The following is a 25,080-nucleotide window of genomic DNA, read 5'->3' on the forward strand; positions in this document are numbered from 1 at the left end:
TTGTATTTTGCACATCCCTGGTTCATAGGGGCAACAGTATGTGTTAAGTGTAGTTGCCTTCAATTAGATTCGGTTTTCCCTGGTTGGATATTAAAACATTACTTGTAGGCTATAGAACTTTCAGCAGAAAGTAAAAGATGACCAGAGTTCTTCAGAGGGGTTGGGTAACCTTTGGAGAAGTAGAACAACTTTTTGGAACACTCTGGGGGCAGCAATGAGAGAGGTCAGATGTCCTTTGCAATCGTTAAAAGTATACTTAAACATTTAAGTGCATTTAAAATGGAGAAACTCATTCAAGTTGTCAAGACATTTAAATGTCCTAACCTTTATAGAGAAAAAGAAGTTAAAGTTGCCATTGAATCCATGCAGTTTGACAAATTGTGGATTGCCAGGGGAAATAAGGGTTTTGGGGCAGGAGGAAAATAGAGTAAGGGCAACTGTCAGATGAACGATAATTTCATTGAATGGTAAAGTAGGGTTGAAGGGCCACATGACATGTCATTCCTCCTTAATCTTGTGTTCTCCAATTATTCGTGTTGGTCTCTAAATCAATGACCATGTCAATATGACATTTGCTAAGTAAACAGGCAAAGGTTAATATGTGCACAACTGTTTGCAGAAAGGTTATTATATTACCTATTAGAAAACTAAATTTTTGTCCTCCAGTAAACTGGTTAGAAGGAAATTGTGTAGATATGTATGTCATGTGTTTGCTTAACGGACACTAGGTTACCTGCAATTATATTACCATCAAGTCATAGAGATGTATAGCACAGAAGGAGACCCTTTGGTCCAACTTGTCCATGCCGACCAGATATCCCAACCCAATCTAGTCCCACCTGCCAGCATCCGGCCATTTCCTACTAAACCCTTCCTACTCATATACCTATCCAGATGCCTTTTAAATGTTGCAATTATATTAGCCTCCACCACTTCCTCTGGCAGCTCACTCCATACACGCACCACCCTCTGCGTAAAAATGTTGCCCCTTAGGTCTTTTTTATATCTTTCCCCTCTCACCCTAGATCTATGCCCTCTAGTTCTGGACTCCCCTATCCCAGGGAAAAGACTTTGTCTATTTATCCTATCTATGCTCCTCATGATTTTATAAACCTCTATAAGGTCACCCTCAGCCTCCAATGCTCCAGGGAAAATGGCCCCAGCCTATTTAACCTCTCCCTATAGCTCAAATCCTCAACCCTGACAACATCCTTGTAAATCTTTTCTGAACCCTTTCAAGTTTCACAACATCCTTTCGATAGGAAGGAGACTAGAATTGCACGCAAAATTCCAAAAGCAACCTAACCAATGTCTTGTACAAACGCAACATGACCTCCCAACTCCTGTACTCAATACTCTGACCAATATAAGAAAGCATACCAAATGCCTTCTTCGCTATCCTATCTACCTGTGACTCCACTTTCAAGGAGCTATGAACCTGCACTCCAAGGTCTCTGTTCAGCAACACCCCCTAGGACCTTACCATTAAGTGTATAAGCCCTGCTAAGATTTGCTTTCCAAAAATGCAGCACCTCGCATTTATCTAAATTAAACTTCATTTGCCACCTCTCAGCCCATTGGCCCATCTGATCAAGATCCCTTTGTAATCTGAGGTAACCTTCTTTGCTGTACACTTCACCCCAGTTTAGCATGACTTAAATCCGTCTTCCTTTTAATGAAATTTAATGCAGCAGGCATTTTTAAAACATTTTTCTTTCTGCGTTTGCATACGTTCATTCCACCAGTTTATGTCCTCAAACATTTTATAGTTCTCACTTAGGTTTACCTAATTTTGCCTCATTTTGAGCAAACGTTTCTTGATATCTAAAATACTTTACAGATACATTGTGTTAGCTATTACCGTCCAGTGCAAAATTAAGGTTTTAATTTACCTTAATTAATGTAAATTTAAGGATAATGTGGTTTAAAAAAAATAAAAGTATAACTTTACCAATAACAAAATGCTGAAGATTATGATTTGAAAGCAAATTTGAAAGCACTTTTTGTGGATGGAAATGTGAAATTGAAAACAAACATTAGCCATAATCTTTACTAAATGATGGGGCATTTTAGGGTTGAATGGCCTAATTCTCCTAATGTTTCTGTTTATATGTGTGCTCGAAATATCAAGTACTGCATAACTTGACAGCCTTACTTCTGAGAAGCATGCAAGCTGTCTCTCTAGGAGATTTTTTTTTCAGAGCTGTGATCTTATAAATCTGTTTTTCAATATATTCATGTGGGAGAAACCACATGCTGTCCAGTGTTGTAAATTAGCAGCCGACATTTTACATGAACAGCTCCTTGTCACGTTGTAGTCACGTCTTTTGTAATATTAATGTACTTATCATCAACTTGCATCATTGATTGTTATGTTTCCAATCACTGAGATCCTACTAACAGATTCCATTGTATTCTAAGACAGTGGAGTGGGTGCTGGAATTGACTCCTACTACGAATATTTGTTGAAGGCCTATATCCTGCTGGGAGATGATGTGTATTTGGAGAGATTTAATACAGTAAGTCTTGTGTTTTTTTCTCTTTTTTTAAAGGTATTCAGTCGTAAGATCTTGAAATACTAAAGGAAAAATCTGTTACTGTGTGGCCGACAGAAATGGAGAGTTAGTGTAGCATGTGATGCGTCAGATAAAAGACTTGGGCTCCTGTGCTGACCCCAAATCAACTGGATATTTGCTGATTGAGCAGAGGCCAGACACTGGACACTGCACACTGCACAGACAATTGGAACACTGGTAACTGTAAGGCATTGACTAAAGGCCTTCAAGTGGATCAATTTGTCTCTCCTCTGGCTATGTTACATTGGCACCCAAAAGGGATTGGAAAATGTTACAATGTAGCAAAACTCCCTTGATTGTGTTGGAAGTATATAATGGTAAGTGTTGCAGAATGTAAGTATGGCGCTGGTACAAAATACTTACTATATGCAAATCACATAATAAGTAGAAAGGTGACCTACCAACAAAAGTAATCAATTCTAATGTCAGTGATGAACACTACGTGTAAAGCATCATGTTATACTATATGTAGAAAATGTATGCTAATGACTGTTCATCCTTCAAGTGACAATGGTAATAATGCAATCTACTAGAACAAACCATTATTGCAATTAACATTTTGTAGGATGTCCCCAAAACTATTTAATGGATTATCAATTTGGATTGCCATTTAGTAGAATAGACTTATTGTAAATTTATTACTGCAAATAAAGTTGTACTTCTGCCAATACTTATTGGAATTGGCAGTTGGTCCAAGGGACATCTCCAGATTTATAAGGAAGTGAAGGTAGCAGCTAATAAATGTAACATTTTAATGAAATTAAAGTTTTTGATAACATGACTTCAGTGTAATACAGAGCAGTTTTTCCATTACACTAAAAGAAGAGGACCTTGGATTCACCCCCCAAAAGACTAAATGAAACCAGGTGCCATCTGATAATGAGCTACCTCCAAAATGTGCCATGAAAGAAAATCATCAGTAAACAGAATTGCTGTAAAGCAATCAGCTTCCACAAACTTGACTGACTAATATATTAAGAATTCAGTTAATGCAACGACCTTCAGAAACATACCCAATATCAAATCCAAACACGTTGACACTTTCAGATAGAGACAAAGTGGCTATTACTCAGCAGAAGAGCAAATTAATCTAAATAAAAGAGAACTTTTCAAAAGAATTAACAAAATTAAAGCATCCTTTATTTCGCAGGAAATAACAAGTCTGAATGTATGATATGTTGCAATAAGTTGGCAACCCAAATGTCAATTCATTTGCCTCATAATAATATAATAAAGAATGAGTTGCATCTACATCCTGCATTTCATTGCCATAGGCTATTTCAAAGGTCTTCACAGCCAATTAAATAGTTTTGAAACATAGTTATTGTAATGATTTGGGAAATATAGAAGCTAAATTGTGCACAGCAAGTTCCTCCAAACAGAAGTATGATAACCAGTTAACCTGTTTTAGTGATGTTAATTAAAAGATAGTTTTTTTTTTAAAAAAAATTCATTTATGGAATTTTGGCATTGCTGGTCAAGCCAGCATTTGTTGCACACCCGTAATATTTGATTTTACTCATTCCTGTGAGCGTTATTGTCGAGTCAGCATTTCTTTCCATGCCCTAATTTCCCTAATGAAGCTGGTAGTGTGTTGCCTTCCTGAACAGTTGCAGTCCTTTGGGTTTAGAGATACCCACTATGCTTTAATAAGGACCTCAGGATTTTGAACCCACAACAGTAAAGGAATTGATAGAGTTTCAAATCATAATGGTGTGAGACTTGGAGGGGAACTTGTTTATCTACTGTCCTTGTTCTTCGAGAGGGTAGAGGTCACAGGTTTGGAAAGTGCTAATGAAAGAGCTTAGTCCAATACCATAGTGCATCGTACACAATGACATCACAATATGAGTGTTGAAGCTGGTAGACAAACAGACTGCTTTGTTCTGGATGGAGACAAGCGTCTTGTGTGTTTTTTGGACATACTTGTGCCTTGTAAATGGGAGACAACCACTGGGTAGTCTGTACATGAATTACTTATTCCAGAATTCCTAACTTTTGATCTGCTTTTCTTGAGTATTTGTATGGCTGATCTACTTCAGCTTCTGGTCAATGGTTACCCTCTGGTTGTTGATGGTTTCAGTAGTGGTAACGCTATTTGAAATCCGAGGCGATGGTTAGATTCTGTCCCATTGGAAATGGTCATTGCCTGGTACTTCCAGGCATGATTGGTAATGTCCCTACCTCTGAGCCAGGAGCCCGGATTTCAAGTCCTATTTGCTTCAGATGTGTAATAACACCTCTGAATAGGTTGATTTTAAAAATGCCAACATTTCTGCAACAATGCCCTCTGGGCTGAGATGGTTGACCTCCAATAGTTTCTACTATCTTATTTTGTGTCAGGTATGACTCCAACCAATGGAGAGTTTTCTCATGATTCCTCTTGATTTTAGTTAGCGAGAACTCCTTCAAAAAATAATCAGTCAAATGCAGCCTTGATGTCAGGGTAGTCACTCTTGCCTTATTTCGAGTTCAGCTCTATTTTTTTCCCATGTTGGTTTAAGATGTAATGATGTCAGGAGCCGCGAAATCCTGATGGAGTCCAAATTGAGCATCAATCAGCAGGTTTTTCTAAGTGTTGCCTGCTAGCACTGTTGACAACCCCCTCCATCACTTCACTATGGGTTGAGAGTAGATTGATTGCACAGTGAGTGGCCGATTTGAATTAGTCCTGCTTTTTGTGGGCAGATGTATCTGGGCAATTTTCTACATCGCTGGGTAATTGCCAATGTTGTAGCTGAACTGGAAGAGCTCGGCTGAAGGTGTGGCTAATTCTAGAGCATATGTCATCAGTACTATTGCTGGACTGTTGTCTGAGCCTATAGCTTTTTCAGATTTGAGTGCCTTCAACTACTACTTGATATTCTGTGGAGTGAGGGAAATAGGCTGAAGGCTGGCATTTGTAATGCAGAGGACATCATGAGGAGGCTAGGATGGATCAATTGCTTGATGTTTCTAGCCAATGATGATTGAAAATGCTTCAAGCTGATCTTTTCTGTTATTCTGTGATAGGTTCCCACATCATAACTGATGAGTGTTGTTTATGGAGCTGTTTCTTCCTGTTTAGTTGTTTAATTATTCATCACTGTTCACAACTGAATAAATAGTTTTTAACTATTTAGAGCTTTCAACTGATCCATTGGTTGTAAGCTCTCTGAACCCTGCCTGTTGCATTGCTTCCACTATTCAGCATGCAAGCACTTCTGTGTTGTAGACTTACTGTATTTTACCTCATTTAATTGATATGTCAGCAATGAAGTTATGTCTCTGGCTAAATTTAATTCTTCTGATGTCTCACAACACCTGATGGATGTCCAGTTTGAAGTTGTTAAATCTGTTTGAAATCTATCCCACTTAGTATAGTAATAGTGCCACATAACTCAGCGGCAGGTATCCAGAATGTGAAAACTGGACTTCATCTCACACAAGGGCTCACACACTGTTCACTCTTACTAATACTATCATGGACAGATACATCTTTGACAAATAAACTAGTGAGAATAAGATTAAGTAGGCTTTTCTCTTTTTGATTGTTCCCTTACCATTTGAGCAGATTCCGTCTAACCAGTATGTCCACGGGGATTACTCAATTACTCTTCTTCAAAACAGTCCTATGAGATTATTTGTGTACATCTGTGTGGTCAGATGCTGCTGATGTTTGATATCTCCTTTGAAAGACAACATCTCCACAGTGCTCTTTCAGTACTGCACTGGAATTTCAGCCTTTGCTTTGTGCTCAAGATTTGGGGTGAGATTTAAACCTACAGTCTTCCGAGTCAGAGGTGCAAGCACTGCCATCTAGGACAACAAGGTCATGAACGGTTTAGTTCAGCCTGAGATGATGACAGCACTTGGACAATGAAAGGGTCAGCAGTGGACAGGGAGAGCTGAATGTTAATAGTGTAGATATGGAAACGAATGTCTCATTTGCAGATAACATTGTATAGCAAACTGTAGAGGTTTTGACCTTGTGGTATTATTACTAGACTGTTAATCCCGAGACCCAAATAATGCTCTGGGGACCCAGGTTCAGATCCTACCACAGCAGATGGTGGAATATGAATCCAGTATAAGTCTATAATTAAGAGTCTAGTGATGATCATTGTCAATCGTCAGAAAAACCTATCTGGTTCATTTATGCCCCTTTATGGAATTATATTATAGAGTCATAGAGTCAATAGAGATGTACAGCATGGAAACAGACCCTTCGGTCTAACCCGTCCATGCTGACCAGATATCCGAACCCAATCTAGTCCCACCTGCCAGCACCTGGCCCATATCCCTCCAAACCCTTCCTATTCATATACCCATCCAAATGCCTCTTAAATGTTGCAATTGTACCAGCCTCTACCACATCCTCTGGCAGCTCATTCCATGCACGTACCACCCTCTGCGTGAAAAAGTTGCCCCTCAGGTCTCTCTTATATCTTTCCCCTCTAACCCTAAACCTATGCCCTCTAGTTCTGGACTCCCCGACCCCCAGGGAAAAGAATTTGTCTATTTATCATATCCATGCCCCTCATAATTTTGTAAATCACTATAAGGTCACCCGTCAGCCTCCGACGCTCCAGGGAAAACAGCCCCAGCCTGTTCAGCCTCTCCCTATAGCTCAAATCCTCCAACCCTAGCAACATCCTTGTAAATCTTTTCTGAACCCTTTCAAGTTTCACAACATCTTTCTGATAGGAACAAGACCAGAATTGCACACAATATTCCAACAGTGGCCTAACCAATGTCCTGTACAACCGCAACGTGACCTCCCAACTCCTGTACTCAATACTCTGACCAATAAAGGAAAGCATACCAAACGCCTTCTTCACTATCCTATCTACCGGCAACTCCACTTTCAAGGAGCTATGAACCTGCACTCCAAGGTCTCTTTGTTCAGCAACACTCCCTAGGACCTTACCATTAAGTGTATAAGTCCTGCTAAGATTTGCTTTCCCAAAATGCAGCACCTCGCATTTATCTGAATTAAACTCCATCTCCCACTTCTCAGCCCATTGGCCCATCTGGTCAAGATCCTGTTGTAATCGGAGGTAACTCTCTTCGCTGTCCACTACACCTCCAATTTTGGTGTCATCTGCAAACTTACTAACTGTACCTCTTATGCTCGCATCCAAATCATTTATGTAAATGACAAAAAGTAGAGGACCCAGCCCCGATCCTTGTTGCACTCAACTGGTCACAGGCCTCCAGTCTGAAAAACAACCCTCCACCACCACCCTCTGTCTTCTACCTTTGAGCCAGTTCTGTATCCAAATGGCTAGTTTTCCCTGTATTCCATGAGATCTAACCTTGCTAATCAGTCTCACATGGGGAACCTTGTCGAACGCCTTACTGAAGTCCATATAGATTACATCTACTGCTCTGCCCTCATCAATCGTCTTTGTTACTTCATCAAAAAATTCAATCAAGTTTGTGAGACATGATTTCCCATGCACAAAGCCATGTTGACTATCCCGAATCAGTCCTTGCCTTTCCAAATACATGTACATTCTGTCCCTCAGGATTCCCTCCAACAACTTGACCACCACCGAGGTCAGGTTCACTGGTCTATAGTTCTTTGGCTTGTCCTTACCACCCTTAGACAGTCTATCTTTACCTGGTCTGGCCTACAAATGAATGACTCTTAACTCTGGGCAACTTAGGGATGGGCAATAAATGTGGGCATAACCAACAACATCCACATGGGCGTAAAAGAAAATTCGGGTTGAATAAGGTTGTCAAAAATAGATCCTTGGGTGACTCCAGAAACAGCAGTGCAGTGCTGCAATGTTCTATGGCCGTGACTTATGCTGTTTTGTGTGTTTGACTTTATCCCATCCTATCAATATTGTCTTTTTATTTCTTTGTCAAGCACTTGGGGAGCTTCCTGTTAAATGCATTCGTAATGCAAAAAAACACTAACAAATATTAAAAGTAATTAAGTGAACAACTGAAATTTAACTTGACAGATGTTTTTCTAATATCTTTCCTTATCTTATTATGGGAAAAATTCAGATATCATTCCTTGATTGATGGAAACCTGTCTACTTGATTCTAATCCTTTGGCTATATTCATTAATCTGACAATTGTACCTCTAATCATTGCATTAGGTAGTGAAGACCTTAGTTTTTAAAATAGCTGAGACAGCTTGTACCTAGAAAAATGTAGCCCTGGAACAACATTCTGTTATTGAATATTCCTCTTACGTGGTGCAATCAGCACTAATTGATTTATTTATCATTAACCGTAATGGTAATTCTAATGTAATTACCATTAGAAATGGATATTGTAATTTCTATTCTGTGCATTACTTTTTAATGCTAACTCGATACAGTTTATTTTGCACTAATTCACTTAATACACTATCATTTTATATTTTCAACTGACTGAGAGATGATTCAAACTAATACAGTGCTAATATTTGGTTTAGTTTGTATGTGGCTTTTAATTTGAAAAACACAAAACCTAAGAAGTCCTCTTAGCTCCTTCCTGATGTATTAAAATAGTGGTTCTGTTTAAGTTAAGAGATGACTTAGAATTTAATTAAACAATGAAGCAGATTCAATTTGAAAACCCTAAAAGAGAGATTTTCTCAGACTTCAAAATAAACTATTTTAGATTAATTAGGTTCCTAGAATTTTAGAAAAAAAATTTTCATATGAAAGATATGTTTATTCAGACAAGTTCCTATATCATCTGTTTGTACTTTGTTCCACAATGTCAGATATAAATATGGAGATTTAGAAAACCGCTATGTTGTGTGAATGAGGGTGGTGGTGGGGGAAAATGTTATTTGAATTAGAATTAGAATTCCTACCGTGTGGAAACAGACCCTTCGGCCCCACAAGTCCACACTGACCCTCCGAAGAGTAAGCCACCTAGGCCCATTTCCCCCTACTCTGTATTTACCCCTGACTAATGCACCTAAACTACACATCTCTGAACACTATGGGCAATTTGGCATGGCCAGTTCACCTAACCTGCACATCTTTTGGATTGAATGTATCTGACTATTATTGCAAAGACATGAGCACCTCCAAAACATGACCAAATTCTGTGTCTCAAATTTGAGCCATGTGATAAGAAGTATGAGCTAGACTTCTGTCTGGACTCTTCCGAATGAAAAGTGATCTAATATGAGTTGTTAATATGAATGCATTGTGTTAAAAGGCTCTTTGATTTTGCTGTGTTTCTGTGAACGAGACAAATAAATGAGGATATATCATAAAATGTCCATTTCAACTTTTATTTGTTTTAATCTAGCACTATGCAGCCATTATGAAGTACATTAGTCAGCCTCCTCTGCTTCTCGATGTTCATATGCATAACCCTACAATTAATGCCAGAAAATGGATGGATTCACTTCTTGCATTTTTTCCAGGCTTACAGGTAGGCAATACGTTTTTGTTTTGATTGAGATAATTAGCATGCATGGAATTAATTATGACTTGATGAAAACCAATATATGAAAGCAATTTGCACACTTCAGACCAAGCACAATGTAGGATATGGCATAAATTAGTAACCCTGTCATCAATGTTTTCAATCTCAATTTACATAAACATCCATTCAATCATGGAACAGTGTCTCACGTTAGGATCACCAATACATTTGAAAATATTTGAATGTTATGCTAATTTTAATTTCCAAACATGTTGATAATCCTAATGTGAGAGACAGTCCCACAATAGAATGGACATTTGAGATGACACTGTAAAAATGCAGTATCTCATTTTGTCGGTGGTTCCAATTTAAAGGATTTAATTCACTTGAACAATTTTAGGCTAGCTTTCATTAGAAAGCACAGATGACAAAAAAAATGAAGAAGGTTTTAGTCTTCTGAAGTCAGTTCCATGAAGACCTGCCATCCATTTGCATCCATTCTCATTTCCTTGTATACAAAATGGAGCTACTCATGTGTTTTAGAACAACTTTATCATTTTACTAGATTATGATTGATACCTCAGACTCACCTGAAAGTTTATCCTAGAGCTGAGTTACATTACAGTATCCATAGGTTTAGAGTGCAGAAGCTCCGTCAGATTATGATGGCCCATATTCTCCATGAAGTATCAATTATCATCAGATTGCCAATCTGTCAAATCCTTTGACCATCCAATACTGCTCCACATTTCTTCTGGGATCCTCCAAACTGGCTTTGCCAGAAATTCAGAAAGAAATTCAGTATCTCCGTGACAATGCTGGAGAGCAAAAAGTGGAATTCTCTCTTTATGGAGTAAGCCATACAAATAGTGGTAGGATGCAGGTGGTTGGGGTAGGAGGTGGAGTGTTCATGGAAGTGGAAGGTGGATAGGACATGAAGTGGATTAGGTGGTAGGTAGGTGCAGTATTATGGATTGATTGGGGAAGTTGGATGGTCTTGTGGAATTGGGGGGTCAATGCAAATAATCGTGAGGTCTATTCTGTACATTGCCATGAATTAGTCTCGGCTTTTTGCTGTCAAATGTTTCCTGCATAAATATTCAGGTACGGATTATGGAAATATCAGCTCCGAGTGGAGTTAGAGACTTTTGTGCAGTAGTGGTCGGGGTCCCAACAAGCAGTGGAATTGTCATCAGAAGTTAACATTTTCTAGGGAATTCCAAAATGAATTGGGTCCGAATCTGTGCTGTCTCTTTTCTAGAACGATGCAAGAAGTATTGCTCTCCAACTTTATTTAATTCTTCAGCATTCACTAACTTGAAAGTTGTTACAACATGGAATTATTTACAGCAAGTGGTTAGGGATAAAGATTTAATTAGAAGTAGGAACATGCTTATACATATTTTTCATCACATGTATGGTTATCCTATTAGTTGGCCTTTTTCATATTTAAGCTCATTCTTAATTTTTGTTTGGATGCGTACATTCTTCTTTTCTCCAGTGGTAATATTAATGGCTGGACCATACGCACCACTTATTTTTAAATATTTTACTTGCCTTGTACTCTTTGTACTTTTTTCTCCATTTCTAAATATGCTCAGATCTTGTGTAACAGAACATGAAGGCAGTTTGAACTGTTCAGTGTTGAAGAGGAACCAGAAGTTCTGTTTGTACAGATCACAGAACATAAAGGATTTCTGGTGCTTATAAGAAGAAACCTGAAACCCTTGATTGTGGTGTTGTGTTTTATATACAATTCCCTGTTTCACTCTTATTTCTTTTTGACTTTATTCAACCAAAATACGAGGAGAAAGTGAGGACTGCAGATGCTGGAGATCAGAGCTGAAAATGTGTTGCTGGAAAAGCGCAGCATGTCAGGCAGCATCCAAGGAACAGGAGAATCGACGTTTCGGGCATAAGCCCTTCTTCAGGAATCCTTCTTCAGGATTCCTGAAGAAGGGCTAATGCCCGAAACGTCGATTCTCCTGTTCCTTGGATGCTGCCTGACCTGCTGCGCTTTTCCAGCAACACATTTTCAACTAAAATACAACAAACTTGAAATTATGGCGTTGATGATTAGTTTTCTTAGTCTGTTCAAAATTTTAATTCTTGGTGAAGAATTTCTAAATGGAAACAAACAGCTTGAAGAAAATTTTTCCATTTGGTCTGATTATGCCTCTAGATTAATTTATCTAATGATGACACTAAGTTTCCAGAATATTTTTTTGCTTTTAGGTACTAAAAGGGGACTTGCAACCTGCAATAGAAACTCATGAAATGTTGTATCAGGTTATACAGCGACACAAATTTCTCCCAGAGGTAAGAAGATTGTGAAGTTCATTGCAAAAGTAGATTTTAATAAAACCTACAGCTTATTTCAGGAATTTAATTCCTGATTGCCTTAAAATCACTCCCTTTCTCTCTCTGCTTGTTGCCTTCCAACAGTTTCAGGACACTGCCAACCAGGTCAATTCTCTTGTAATATTTTTCCGATCTATTTTCATTTATGACTTACTCTTTTGGCTTTGCATTTAAATTAAAATGCTTTGTTAAATCGCTACTTGTTTGGAAAATATTTTCCTGATGGTGCATTTTGAAGTTGTGACTGCAGTGTCCTTTTTTAAGTGGCAAGTAGTCTTTAGCGTACAAAACTTGAAAGACAATGTAAAGTAAAATTATTTACAAGTAGATTCCAGACTCTCTCTCTCTCTCTCTGTTCAATTAGTTATTGTTGCAAATTTTTAAATGAGCTGTTTAAAGTCAGCAGTTTATTTGGAATTGAGGTTTATGCTTACTTTCATATTTCGATAAGTTAGTCAGCTATGTCTTATGCATTTTCATGAAATTCCAATTCACCATAATAGTTAGTCAACATTTCAAATTAATTTTGAGTGGAACTGCATGTTCATGAGGATAGGGAAAGTCGAGGCTTCCTCAGTTGGACATTCTGCCTTCTGGCCTGACAGATTTCTTGTCAGAAGTCAATTGGATTGACAGGCTTGGCTTCTAGATAGGTGGAAAGTCCTTGAGGAGCAAGTCGGTTCAATTCTGACCCTGGAAGCATGTGTGTAAGTGGATGTGCAGGGTCCAATCTCCAACAACAGAAGGAGGCATCCAAGACTTGACTCTGGAGTCAAGGGATTTGGGGAACTGAGCAAAGCACTCTCTCTCACCACCTGTCCCATGACTAATGATTTTTGAAGCTTTCCTCACTTTGTTCCAGGGAAATCTTTCATATTCATTGTAAAACTAGGAGGTTAAATCTGAGACTGCCCCTCATTTACTGATTTAAGATCGCAGTCTGACTCCTGGGAACCCACATCCTGCTCCAGTACCATCGAGAAATCAATGCGTTGGCTGACACCTGAGATTATATGCCAGCTGAATAGTAATCCAGAATGTAGGAGAAAGTGGCAGCAAAGATATGTATCTTTTACCAATGGTTAAAATTAAACATTCTGATGTTCCTGATAAATCACAACCAATTCTTGCTCACCCATGCCCTAATATTAAACAGACTGGTATCATACCTCCAAAGTAGATATGAAATTTGGTGGAAAGTTGAACTCTCAAATGTAAAAGTTTATTTTGCCTCCCATTAGTGTCACTTATGATTTAAATTTGACTGATTTGTATTTTCAAAGGCTTTTACCACTGACTTTGCGGTTCATTGGGCTCAACATCCTTTAAGACCCGAATTTATTGAAAGTACTTATTTCCTTTATAAGGTTAGTATGTTCCATGAAACCACTAAATCTTTCTGTGCAATGTTTAAAATTAGTTAAACATTCTTCAGCTCAAAAGAAGTAGAAATTCTACATCCTGTCAGATTTATTATTTGGTGCTATTTGTAGTCAGTTATCTTTGTTTAAGATTTATAACAGCTGTATACTTTTCCGTTCCTGTCTGAAATAAAGCCTGCAGAGTAGAGGATACTGCAAAATAAACATAGCCATAAGATAAACAAGCATAATTAGGCCATGCAATCATTGTTTAGAATTTTTTAGAATGTCTACAGTATGGAAACAGGCCCTTCGGCCCAACAAGTCCACACCGAGCCTCCACAGAGTAATCTACCCAGACCCATTCCCCTACCCTGTCTTTACCCCTGACTAATGCACCTAACACTATGGGCAATTTAGCATGGCCAATTCACCTGCCGTGCACAACTTTCGATTGTGAAAGAAAACTGGAGAACCCAGAGGAAATCCATGCAGGCACAGGGAGAATGTGCAAATTCCACACAGACAGTTGCCCAAGGCTGGATTCGAACCCAGGTCCCTGGTGATGTGAGGCAGCAGTACTAATCACTGAGCCCAATTGGTTGATATGTTTCTCAACCCCCTTCTCCAGGAACCCTTGATCCTCTTTCTAATCAAGAACTTGTGTATTGCTGTCTTAAAGACAGTGAATGGCTTAACCTACACAGCATTCTGTAGCACAGATTCGAGATTCACCCTCTGATTGAAAAGTTTCCTCTTCAGCTTAATTCTAATGGTGGTCCCTTCACTCTCCTATTAATGGAAACCTCCCCATGTCCACTCTATCCAGTCCTCTCAGTGTTCTGAAAGTTTCAATGAAGTTCTCCCCACTTCCTTCAAAATTCCATTGAGTAAGGACCCAAGAATCCTCAACCGCTCCTCTACATGATAAGTTCTTCATTCCTATTATCATTTGTCTGAACCTTCTCTGGACTGCCTCCAATGCCACCACATCCTCCCTTAGAAACGAGGCCTAAAACTGCTCTCAATACTTTGAATGAGGCCTGATACAGCCCCAGCAGTACATCTGTGCTCTTGTAACACAGGGGTGTTATATTAGCCATTTTCCAGTCCTCTTCAAGCCTACCTGACTCCAATGATTCCTGAAAGATCATCAATCCCTCCACAATCTTCTCAGCTATCTCCTCAGGACTCTCTGGTGTAGTTCATTTAGTCCAGGTGATTTATTCACTTCAGACTTTTCAGCTTGTCCAGCACCATCATCTCTTTCATGATAGCCACCACATTCACCCACCACCTCTCTTGAAATTCTGGTATGCGGCTGTGTCTTCCAATGTGAAGACTGCAAAGTACCTATTGAGTTCCTCTGCTATTTCTTTGTTTCTCCATTACTATTTCTCCAGTCTCATTTTCCAACAGACCAATGTCCATTCTTACCTCCATATCAAGTGCCAGAATTCCAGCTAATCAGAAAAACTGATAATGTGGCTGCTTAAACGTGACTTCTCGGTAGCATTTATTTAATAATAATGTCGTTGCGCATCTTTTTATGTAATAAATAATTGCCAATTATTTCTGCCAGTGGAAAGAACCTCCAGTCTTTAAAGTAGAAAATGTTGTTTCCCAGCTCTGACTTCTATCACCACATCTAATCTGCTTTTCTGCTTTTGTCTTTTCAAACAGGCCACCAAAGACCCTTATTATCTACAGGTTGGTAAATCTGTTGTGGATAGCTTGAATCAGCATGCTCGTGTACCTTGTGGCTTTGCTGCTGTGCAAGATGTCCGAACTGGCAATCATGAGGACAGGTACATTTGCACCAGGAGTTCAGTATAACTTGCAAAAACCAGTCCAAACATTCGCTGAGTCATTCACCTTTTTGAGGTCAGAACAGTCTGATCCTGTTGCTGGGTGAATGTTCAAAGAATAAGATTAATATCTGTTTTAGTTCACTTTTTAAATTAAAGTGGCCAGCAGAAAAATATCATCCTATAATCTTAAAACAAATTAAATCCTTTACTCTTGAACCAAGCGAAGCATAAAAATCAATTCATTCAAGAAAGAAATGTCTTTGAAGGGAGAGGAAAGCTCACCCCTTAATATTTTACAAGGGTTCGTGTTGGCCGTGGTAGAGGGTGCAATCTTTAATGAAAATGTGAGTGTCTTTTCTCCTCCCATAATAATTATTTTATTATTGAAAGCATGTGTTTTTTTTCTTAAAATGCATGCTTCAGTCAAACATTTCAGTGATCTTTTTGGACACGGAATTTTAAAGAAAGTAAGCATTGTTTTTTTTTGTACATGTTGTTTACCTTAAATTTATTGTTTATATTAACTGCCATCAAATCTTGGCAAATGTTTGAGATGTTTATAGAATGCTGTTGTTAATATCTCAGAAAACAAAAAGGTTATGAAAGTATAACAATGTGAATATGGATAATCTTTCAAAGGCTTCACATCCTTTCTCTTTTATTTTCCGTGCTATATTCTTCAAATAAATATACAATCCTTCTGTTTGTACCTTCCATATTTTGGCCCCAGTGCAGATGCTTGTGGTAAAGTTAAATATTGGCATTTGTCTGTTGCACTTACCAACTAGATGTATTTAATTTTGGCAAACTTAATGCATCCTTTTTGGCAGCTGAACTAATAAAATGTGTACTCTGTTCGGGCCATGCTAGTTCTAGACAAAATCAAATCATAATCTCGGCCATACAAATGTAATATTTGTGTTTAGAAGTAGTTAATTATTGATTTAAAATCTAGTATTTTGTTTCCTTTTAAATGGGAATGTTGAATATCTGATCTTAAAGTTATAGGACAGTGTGAATTACTGCACTGTATACTAAATTAGTATTTTTTTTTTCCCCAAGGATGGATTCATTCTTTTTGGCTGAGATGTTCAAGTACCTCTATTTGCTGTTTGCTGATGACAATGAGCTGCCCTTTAACCTTGATGACTATATTTTCACCACAGAGGCTCACTTACTGCCTCTTACACTAGCCACAGTTTGTCACACCTGTAGTAAGAATATAACGGTAGGTCACTATGATATTTGCCACTTTTGCACTCCATCTCATATAGTTTTGCAGCTTAATACTTTAATTAAATGATTAAGACTTTGGCTGATAAATTAGACCCCACCTGATTTAATTGGATCCCTTCACCTTGCATTTGCTGCATGAGGCAGCAGATTGTACAGCCCTGTTTAGTTTTGTGCCAATGAACTGCAGGTGCCAGTTGTTGCCAAAAGGCAGCTAAATTGACGGGTTGATATGCCCTCACGTCTACTGAGATGAGTCTGCTAATCACAGAGACCGTCCTTCCTGCCCAGCAGTTTGCTCTGAGTGGGAAAGTACTCTTAATCCCTAAATCACCTCAGCAGTTGGTTGAGAGGCCACCTGCATTCATTTGTTCTTGCCCCAGTCTCAGTGGGAATCGGTTTAATAAAATGCTGATGGCCTGATTGGCTGGCCAGTACGGACCATTTCAATGTTTAATTTATTTCCTGTAGCAGAAAACATCTCTAAGGGTAGCTCAGCTATTGAGGCAATAGGTGTGGAGCAATCTGCCAGTGCTCCCCAGGATTATACCTCTCAACCCAGCCAATCTTCTACCTACCAATCCATCGCAAACCATGATCCTGCCTTGTGTAGGCCAGCAAAGTCCTGCCCTATGTCATTCTTTTGATCCCTAAATTGGTTTCACAGCTAAGAAGCAAACCTGGCGTCCATTTCCTCTTACTGCTCATATCATGGGGTGAGGAAATTGAAAATGAGGCCGTGTTTAACTTGAAGTGAAATCTGAGGAAAACAAATCCTACTCAAGTGCATCAGGTGGTTCAGTGGTTAACACTTCTGCCTCTCAGCACTAGGGAACTTGTTCAATTCCATCCTCGGGTGACTGTCTGTGTGGAGTTTGCATGTTCTCTCCATGTCTGTGTGGGTTTCCTCCCACAGTCCAAAGATATTCAGATTAGGAGGATTGGCCATGTGTCTATGGAAGTGCTGGCTAGGTGGATTAACAAGGGAATAGCTGGGTCTAGATAGGATAGTCTTCAGAGGGTCAGTATGTACTCGATGAGCCAAATGGCCCCCCTCTACAGTGTAGGAGAAAGTGAGGACTGGAGGTGCTCAAGATCAGAGTCGAGAGCGTGGTGCTAGAAAAGTACACGTGGGACAGCATCCGAGGAGCAGACATTTTGGGCATAAGCCCTTCATCAGGAATGAGGCTTGTGGGCTCGGAGATAAATGGGAGAGGGGTGGGACAGGGAGGAAGGTAGCTGGGAATGTGACAGGTATTTGAAGGTGCTGGTGGAAGTGTTAGGTCGGAGGGGAGGGTGGAAAGGAAGGAGGATGGACAGGTAGGACCGGTCAAGAGGGCAGTGCTGAGTTGGAGGCTTGGGACTGGGATAAGGTTGGTGGAGGGGAAATGAGGAAACTGGTGAAAACCACATTGATCCCGTGTGGTTGCAGGGTCCCAAAAGGCTTCTGTCAATGGGATCAATGTAGGATCATTTCTGATGAAGGGCTTATGCCCAAAACGTCGGTTCTCCTGCTCCTTGGATGCTGCCTGACCTGCTGTGCTTTTCCAGCACCACACTCTCGACTTTCTACTCTGTAAAAAGTATATGATTCTATCACTGTGTACGATGCGTAGAATTACAATGGATGACATTCACCCATATAACTGGTTGTTTAGTTATGATGAGTTTATAAAATAAATGTTTCAAAGCATCCAAACGCTAGTGTTGCAAGGTGGAGTTTGGAGTTGCCAACTGGGGGAACCTTGGGAAATGTATTTGGGAAGCAATAACGTTCACCAAAGGGTGGGAAATATCAGTCTGGCAAATCAGCTATTTGGATTTGGCAAGCCTCGTGAAACAAGAATTCTGACAAGCCTGTGAATGTTTCCAATCATGAATGGAAGTGGACAGCACGTATGAACCTTCCTTACAGATAAAGTTACTTTTTACAAGTTACTTTCAGTCCATTTGGTGGCAAGAAATGGATTTGGCCAAATGTGACTCAACATGTATACTTTTTGAGCCATTCGATACAAATGTGATTTTGTTGTTCACATTGTGACTATTGTTTCTTGTGTTTTCCATCTAAGTGAATCAGTTTTAGAAACAGAAGAACTTATAATGCAAAGTATTTTACATCAATTTCAGTTAATTCATCCTTTTTTTTCCCCCATTTGCCAGAGTGTGCAATTGGAAAGTAAAGTTGCTGGTGTCCTTTCCCATACGTGCCCAAGTGCTCAAACATTGTTCCCTAATAACCCATCCTATGCACGGAAAATAAGGGAGACCTACAGAGATATCGTTCCAGATGCAAGTGCACGGACATCTGCAGAAAGGTATGTTCTTTTGCCAGGTTTTGCAATCTAATAATGTGACATCACATAACTTTTAGAAAAGATTTTACTGAAATAGCACAAAGGGATTTTGCAAGTATGTGAAAAGAGTTTGTGCAGTAATATTCAGAGCATCTCGTAATAAATTCATGTGACAGCTTTGTCATTTTAAATATTATATCTCACAGAATTTTTCAAAAATATTTTTAAAATGCTGAAAGGCCTCTTCCATATTTTGATTCTTTGATTTTTTTTAAAAAGTTTATTCCTGGATGTAGGAAGTATACTGTATAAGTAAGGAGGTAAAAAAGACCACCCTTAAGTAGAAGATAGAAACATACAAATTGAATTTGATGTGGCTGTCTCTTGCTCTCGCTCTAGCTCGCGCACACTCACTTTCACGCTCTCGCGCTCTCTCACGTGCTTGCACCTGCACACAAGAACAGACTGGGTGGCGGTGTATTGCTGTACTATATTATTTGGGAAGTTACAGCACAAGCACAATACTGATTCAAGTCAAAGTGAGAGAGGTAAAGGTTAGCTTTGCTATTTTTATGCGGGTTGAACAATCAAGGGCCTTAAGTGGCCAGTTAATCCTGCCACTGCTGGAAGGAGCCTGGTGGCACAAGGACTACATCCATGTAGGAGCCCCTCCTTTCCTCCATACCAACAGCTGGCCCCGTCAACCCCAGCACAGTCACCTCCTTGAAGACCTGTAGTGATACTTCGAGTCTAGGGTGCTGCAGTCCAAGCTGTGATTACTGCTCCCACTCCTCACGCCATTTAAATGCACAAGGACCCTGAACTGCCATTAAAGACCATCTGGGCTCCAGGGAACAGCCATAGCATTGTCTCCAGTTTCCCAAATGATGGGACCATCACCATGGCCATCGGATTTACCGCAGCGTATGTGACAGTGACTATGGGTTTGACATTTGTGCTTCCAAATTTGCTAGAAGCAGAGGTAGTTTTGGTCTGCATTGTACAAATATTCAATTTGGGAGCTGCATCACTCTGTTTCAAATTCAAGCACAGAATAGCATTGGAAAGCAACCTTTTCTTTTGTAATATCAACAACAGTTTACTGCAGCACTTCCAGAAGAATGACTCCCTAATGGATTTGGACTACCCACTAAGCCACAGAATAAGCTTGGAATTAAGCGAATGAATTTGAACAAAGACATCCCTGATTGGATCAAAACAATTAGTGAATGATTTTAAAATCAATTTCATCAATCAACCTGCCTTTTGAGATTAAGAAACGTGTATGCATGAAGGCTAGTCTAACCTTTCACATGAAACTGTAATGGTTATCTTTCATCAATCAAGTCTCGGTTGAAGAAAAGATCGAAGTAATTTTTTCAGTCTGCTTGAATTTTATTCCCAAATTTTTGCTTTTCTAAAACAATTGTGTTTTACATTTGTTCCAATAAGAAAAATTCTGAGCATTACTGAGAGTGAAGACAGCTTGCTGTGTCGCTAAGATTTACAGGGTGTAGCATGTTAATGATTATAATATGACCCGTTTCAGAATCACCATCCAGTGAGTCACTCTGATAGTTTCCCCATTTAAAACTCTTGAACTGGAACAGCTGCACCAAAGCTCCCAGTGTCTAATTGCAAAGTAACATGAATGGAGACTTGGGAAGTTGGTTGCTCTTTCTATTCATAATTCTCAAAGGGATAGGACAAGACATTATGCTTTTAGTAATATTAAATATGCATCAATTTCCTAGAATTGTTTTCTTAAAAATATTGATAGGTTCAAAACCCATGAAATTATATGGACCATTTTGAAATCTAGTGAAAACTGAAGAAGCTCTTGGTCTCACCCAGAATACTTTAGAACATAGGACATAGAACAATACAGCACAGAACAGGCCCTTCGGCCCTTGTTGCGCCGACCTGTGAACTATTCTCAGCTCGTCCCCCTACACTATCCCAAAATCATTCATGTGCTTATCTAAGGATTGTTTAAATCTCCCTAATGTGGCTGAGCTGACTACATTAGCAGATAGGGCATTCCACGCCCTTACCACTCTCTGCGTAAAGAACCTGTCTCTGACAGCTGTCTTAAATCTATCACCCCTCAATTTGTAGTTACGCCCCCTCGTACACGCTGACGTCATCATCCTAAGACAAAGTCTTTCACTGTCTACCCTATTTAATTCTCTGATCATCTTGTATGTCTCTATCAAATCCCCTCTTAGCCTTCTTCTTTCCAATGAGAACAGACCCAAGTCTCTCAGCCTTTCCTCATAAGACCTTCCCTCCAGACCAGGCAACGTCCTGGTAAATCTCCTCTGCACCTTTTCCAGTGCTTCCACATCCTTCCTGTAATGGGGCAACCAGAACTGTACACAATATTCCAAGGGTGGCCGCACCAGCATTTTACATAGTTGCAGCATGATATTGCCATTCCAGAACTCAATCCCTCTACCAATGAAACCTAACACACCGTATGCCTTCTTAACAGCAGTAACCACCTGGGTGGCAACTTTCAGAGATCTATGCACATGGACTCCAAGATCCCTCTGCACATCAACACTACCAAGAATCTTTCCATTGACCCAGTACTCTGCCTTCCTGTTATTCTTCCCAAAGTGCATCACCTCACATTTTGCTGCATTGAACTCCATTTGCCACCTCTCAGCCCAATTCTGCAGTTTATCCAAGTCCCCCTGCAACCTGTAACATTCTTCCAAACTGTCCACTACTCCACCGACTTTAGTGTCATCTGCAAATTTACTAATCCATCCACCTGTACCTGCGTCTAAGTCATTTATAAAAATGACAAACAGCAGTGGGTCCCAAAACAGATCCTTATGGCACATCACTAGTAACCGGACTCCAGATTGAATATTTTTCATCAACCACCACTCGTCGTCTTTTTTCAGAAAGCCAGTTTCTAATCCAAACTGCTAAATCACCCTCAATTCCATGCCTTTGCATTTTCTCCATCAGCCTACCATGTGGAACCTTACCACATCAACTGCCCTACCCTCATCTACATGCTTGATCACCCTCTCAAAAAACTCAATGAGGTTTGTGAGACACGACCTGCCCTTGACGAAACCATGTTGACTATCTGAAATCAAATTGTTGCTTGCTAGATGATTATAAATCTTATCTCTTATCCTTTCCAAAACCTTTCCTACAACAGAAGTAAGGCTCACTGGTCTATAATTACCTGCATCATCTCTGCTGCCCTTCTTGAATAAGGGCACAACATTTGCAATCTTCCAGTCCTCTGTCTACAGGTTTAGTACCAATGATGACTGAAATATCAAAGCCAAAGGCTCTGCTATCTCCTCCCTAGCTTCCCAGAGAATCCTCGGATAAATCCCATCCGATCCAGGGGACTTGTCTACTTTCACTCCTTCTAGAATTGATAACACCTGTTCACAACTAACCTCGATCCTTTCTAGTCTAATATCTCATACCTCATTCTTCTCCTCTACAATATTCTCCTTTTTCTGAGTGAACATCAATGAGAAATGTTCATTTAGCATCTCTCTGATCTCTACAGGGTCCACACTCAACTTCCCACTTCTGTCTTTGACTGGCCCTATCCCTACCCTAATCATCATCCTTTTATTCCTCATATTCCTATAGAAAGCTTTAGGGTTCTCCTTTATTCTGTTTGCTAAAGACTGCTCGTGTCCTCTCTTTGCTCTTCTTAACTTCTCTTTAAATCCTTCCTAGCTGATCTGTAACTCTCCATCGCTTCATCTGAACCACCTTGCCTCATCAACACGTAACAAGAGATGCAATTTCTGTGGTAAACCACGGTTCCTTTACCTTATCACTTCCTCCCTGCCTGACAGGGACATACCTATCAAGGACACGCAGTATCTGTTCCTTAAACCACCTCCAAATTTCCATTGTCTGCATCCCCTGCATTTTGCTACCCCATTCTATGCATCCTAATTCTTGCCTAATCGCATTATAATTGCCCTTGCCCCATTGATAACTCTTGACCTGTGGCATGTACCTATCCCTTTCCATCGCTAAACTAAACATAACTGAATTATGGTCACTCTCTCCAAAGTGCTCACCTACAACTAAATCAAACACCTGGTCTGGTTCATTACCAAACACCAGATGCAGTGTGGCCTCCCCTCTCTTGTTGGCCCTTTGACATACTGTGTCAGGAAACCCTCCTGTACACATTGGACAAAAACTAATCCATCCGACGTATGAGCTATAACATTTTCAGTTAATGTTGGGGAAGTTAAAGTCCCCCATAATGACCACCCTGTTCCTTTCACTCCTACTCAGAATAATTTTGCTAATCCTCGCTTCCACCTCCCTGGAACTCTGCGGCGGCCTATAAAAAGAAGCTCCAAGCAGTGTGACCTCCTCTCCTGTTTCTAACTTCAGCCCACATTACCTCAGTAGACGAGTCCTCATCAAAAATTCTCGCAGCCACCGTTATACTGTCTTTGACTAACCAGGCCACGACTCCTCCTCTTTTACCACCTTGCCTGTTTTTTGTTGGTATAAGAACAATAACTGGAGTTGAAAAACTAGTTTTAATAGTTTGACTAGTTTAACACTTCCTAACCAATGCTCCCTGTTGATATGGACAGTTTGTCAAATATGAAATACACAGACGGACCCTATTGGATTGCAAATCTTAACAAATTGTCAGCACTCAACATCTCTACACAATTGCAGGGGTGCTGTTGAAGTTTAAGCAGCTAAAACTGTGCCTTATGACAACACCTCCTTATGTGTCGGTATCAACTCAGTCTCAGTGGTATCATATTCACCTCTGAATCGCAAATTTTAGGTTCAAGTTCCATCCAGGAACTGGAGCAGAAACGTTAACGCTGATAATTCCAGTTCAGTTCTGAGGGAGGCAAACATCGTCACATGAATATTTGGGGGAGTTTGCTGATTGTAAACTAGTTGCTGTATCTTTTACTTTGTCAGTGACTAAATTTCAAAAAGTGCTTCATTTGCTGTAAAGTGCTTTTGAGATGTTCCAATAATCTCTCAAAGTGCTGTATAAATTAACATTTTCTCAATTGTCTTAACATTTTAGTTACAAAATTGATTGATTTTCTTTTATCAGTCATTAGTAGTCGTATTGCTACGACTATTCAACGGTAAAATGTATCTTAAATATCACAAATAGAATCATTGATTAGAAATTTTCAGTGACCTCAAAGTCCTGAAAAATAGACCTCGAGCGTATATGGAAATTTTTTTACCTTCGCATTTGATTTTACACGATTACAGAGAAAAGTGTATGGAACCACCACAGTCTAAAGTGTTCCCAACACTTCAAACGAAGGATTTTGTTGCTAGTGGCATGGATCATTTGGAAATCCTGAAGCAAATGGGGTTCTCTATAGTTTCAACCAATGATGGACGTATCCAGCTGACACATACACCTGATCAGGTCAGTAGCTGGGTCGAAGGTGGACAAAGGGAGAGCAATGATAACTGTTAGCCTTGTAAAAGCAAGGCTAATTAAGAGTGCAGGTCAGTTTTACATTGTTCTGTAACTTTGTTTTGTTTGGTCAGTTTATTTGATGGGGGCATTTCTGGAAAGACCAATAGTTTTTGCCCATCTCTAACTTCTCTGGAAATGAATGGCTTGAAAGGCCACTTCAGAGAGCAGTTAAGAGTCAACCACTGTATTGTGGAGCTGGAGTCAAATGTTAGCCAGACCAAATAAGAATGGCAGACCCCTTCTCTAGTGAGCCAAATGGGTCTTTACAAGAATCCATGAAAATTTCATGAAAGGCATTACCAACAGCAGTAACTTTCAATTCCAGATTTTATTAATTGAATGTAAAATTCCAGCAGCTACTGTGTTGGGATTTGCACCCATGTCCTCAATATTCACCTGGGCCTTTGTATTACTAGTGCAGTGAATTAGTACTACATTATTCCCCACCCCATCCCTCAACCGCCCACCCTGACTTCCCTTGTGTCATCGCCATTTCATAGAATCAGAGAGATGTACAGCACAGAAACAGACCTTTCGATCCAACTCATCCATGCCGACCAGATAGCTTAACCTAATCCAGTCCCATT

The 25,080-nt window shown here is 39.7% G+C and overlaps 1 protein-coding gene across 2 annotated transcripts in view; it reads left to right on the forward strand.

The window, feature by feature from the left end:
• LOC122564781 (ER degradation-enhancing alpha-mannosidase-like protein 3) overlaps positions 1-25,080 on the forward strand; it is a 68,350-nt gene that overhangs the window by 27,711 nt on the left and 15,559 nt on the right. For both annotated transcript variants that reach the window (XM_043719997.2, XM_043719998.2), the window contains 8 exons: positions 2,422-2,519; positions 9,829-9,954; positions 12,184-12,267; positions 13,593-13,676; positions 15,354-15,478; positions 16,544-16,709; positions 18,878-19,032; positions 24,277-24,439. In XM_043719997.2, the coding sequence (XP_043575932.2) occupies positions 2,422-2,519; positions 9,829-9,954; positions 12,184-12,267; positions 13,593-13,676; positions 15,354-15,478; positions 16,544-16,709; positions 18,878-19,032; positions 24,277-24,439 (1,001 nt within the window). The remainder of the gene's footprint in view (positions 1-2,421; positions 2,520-9,828; positions 9,955-12,183; positions 12,268-13,592; positions 13,677-15,353; positions 15,479-16,543; positions 16,710-18,877; positions 19,033-24,276; positions 24,440-25,080) is intronic.

This window comes from Chiloscyllium plagiosum, unplaced genomic scaffold (genome assembly GCF_037043375.1).
Source record: "Chiloscyllium plagiosum isolate Xiang-an unplaced genomic scaffold, Cpla_swu_hap1 HiC_scaffold_21, whole genome shotgun sequence".
NCBI lineage: Eukaryota > Metazoa > Chordata > Chondrichthyes > Orectolobiformes > Hemiscylliidae > Chiloscyllium > Chiloscyllium plagiosum.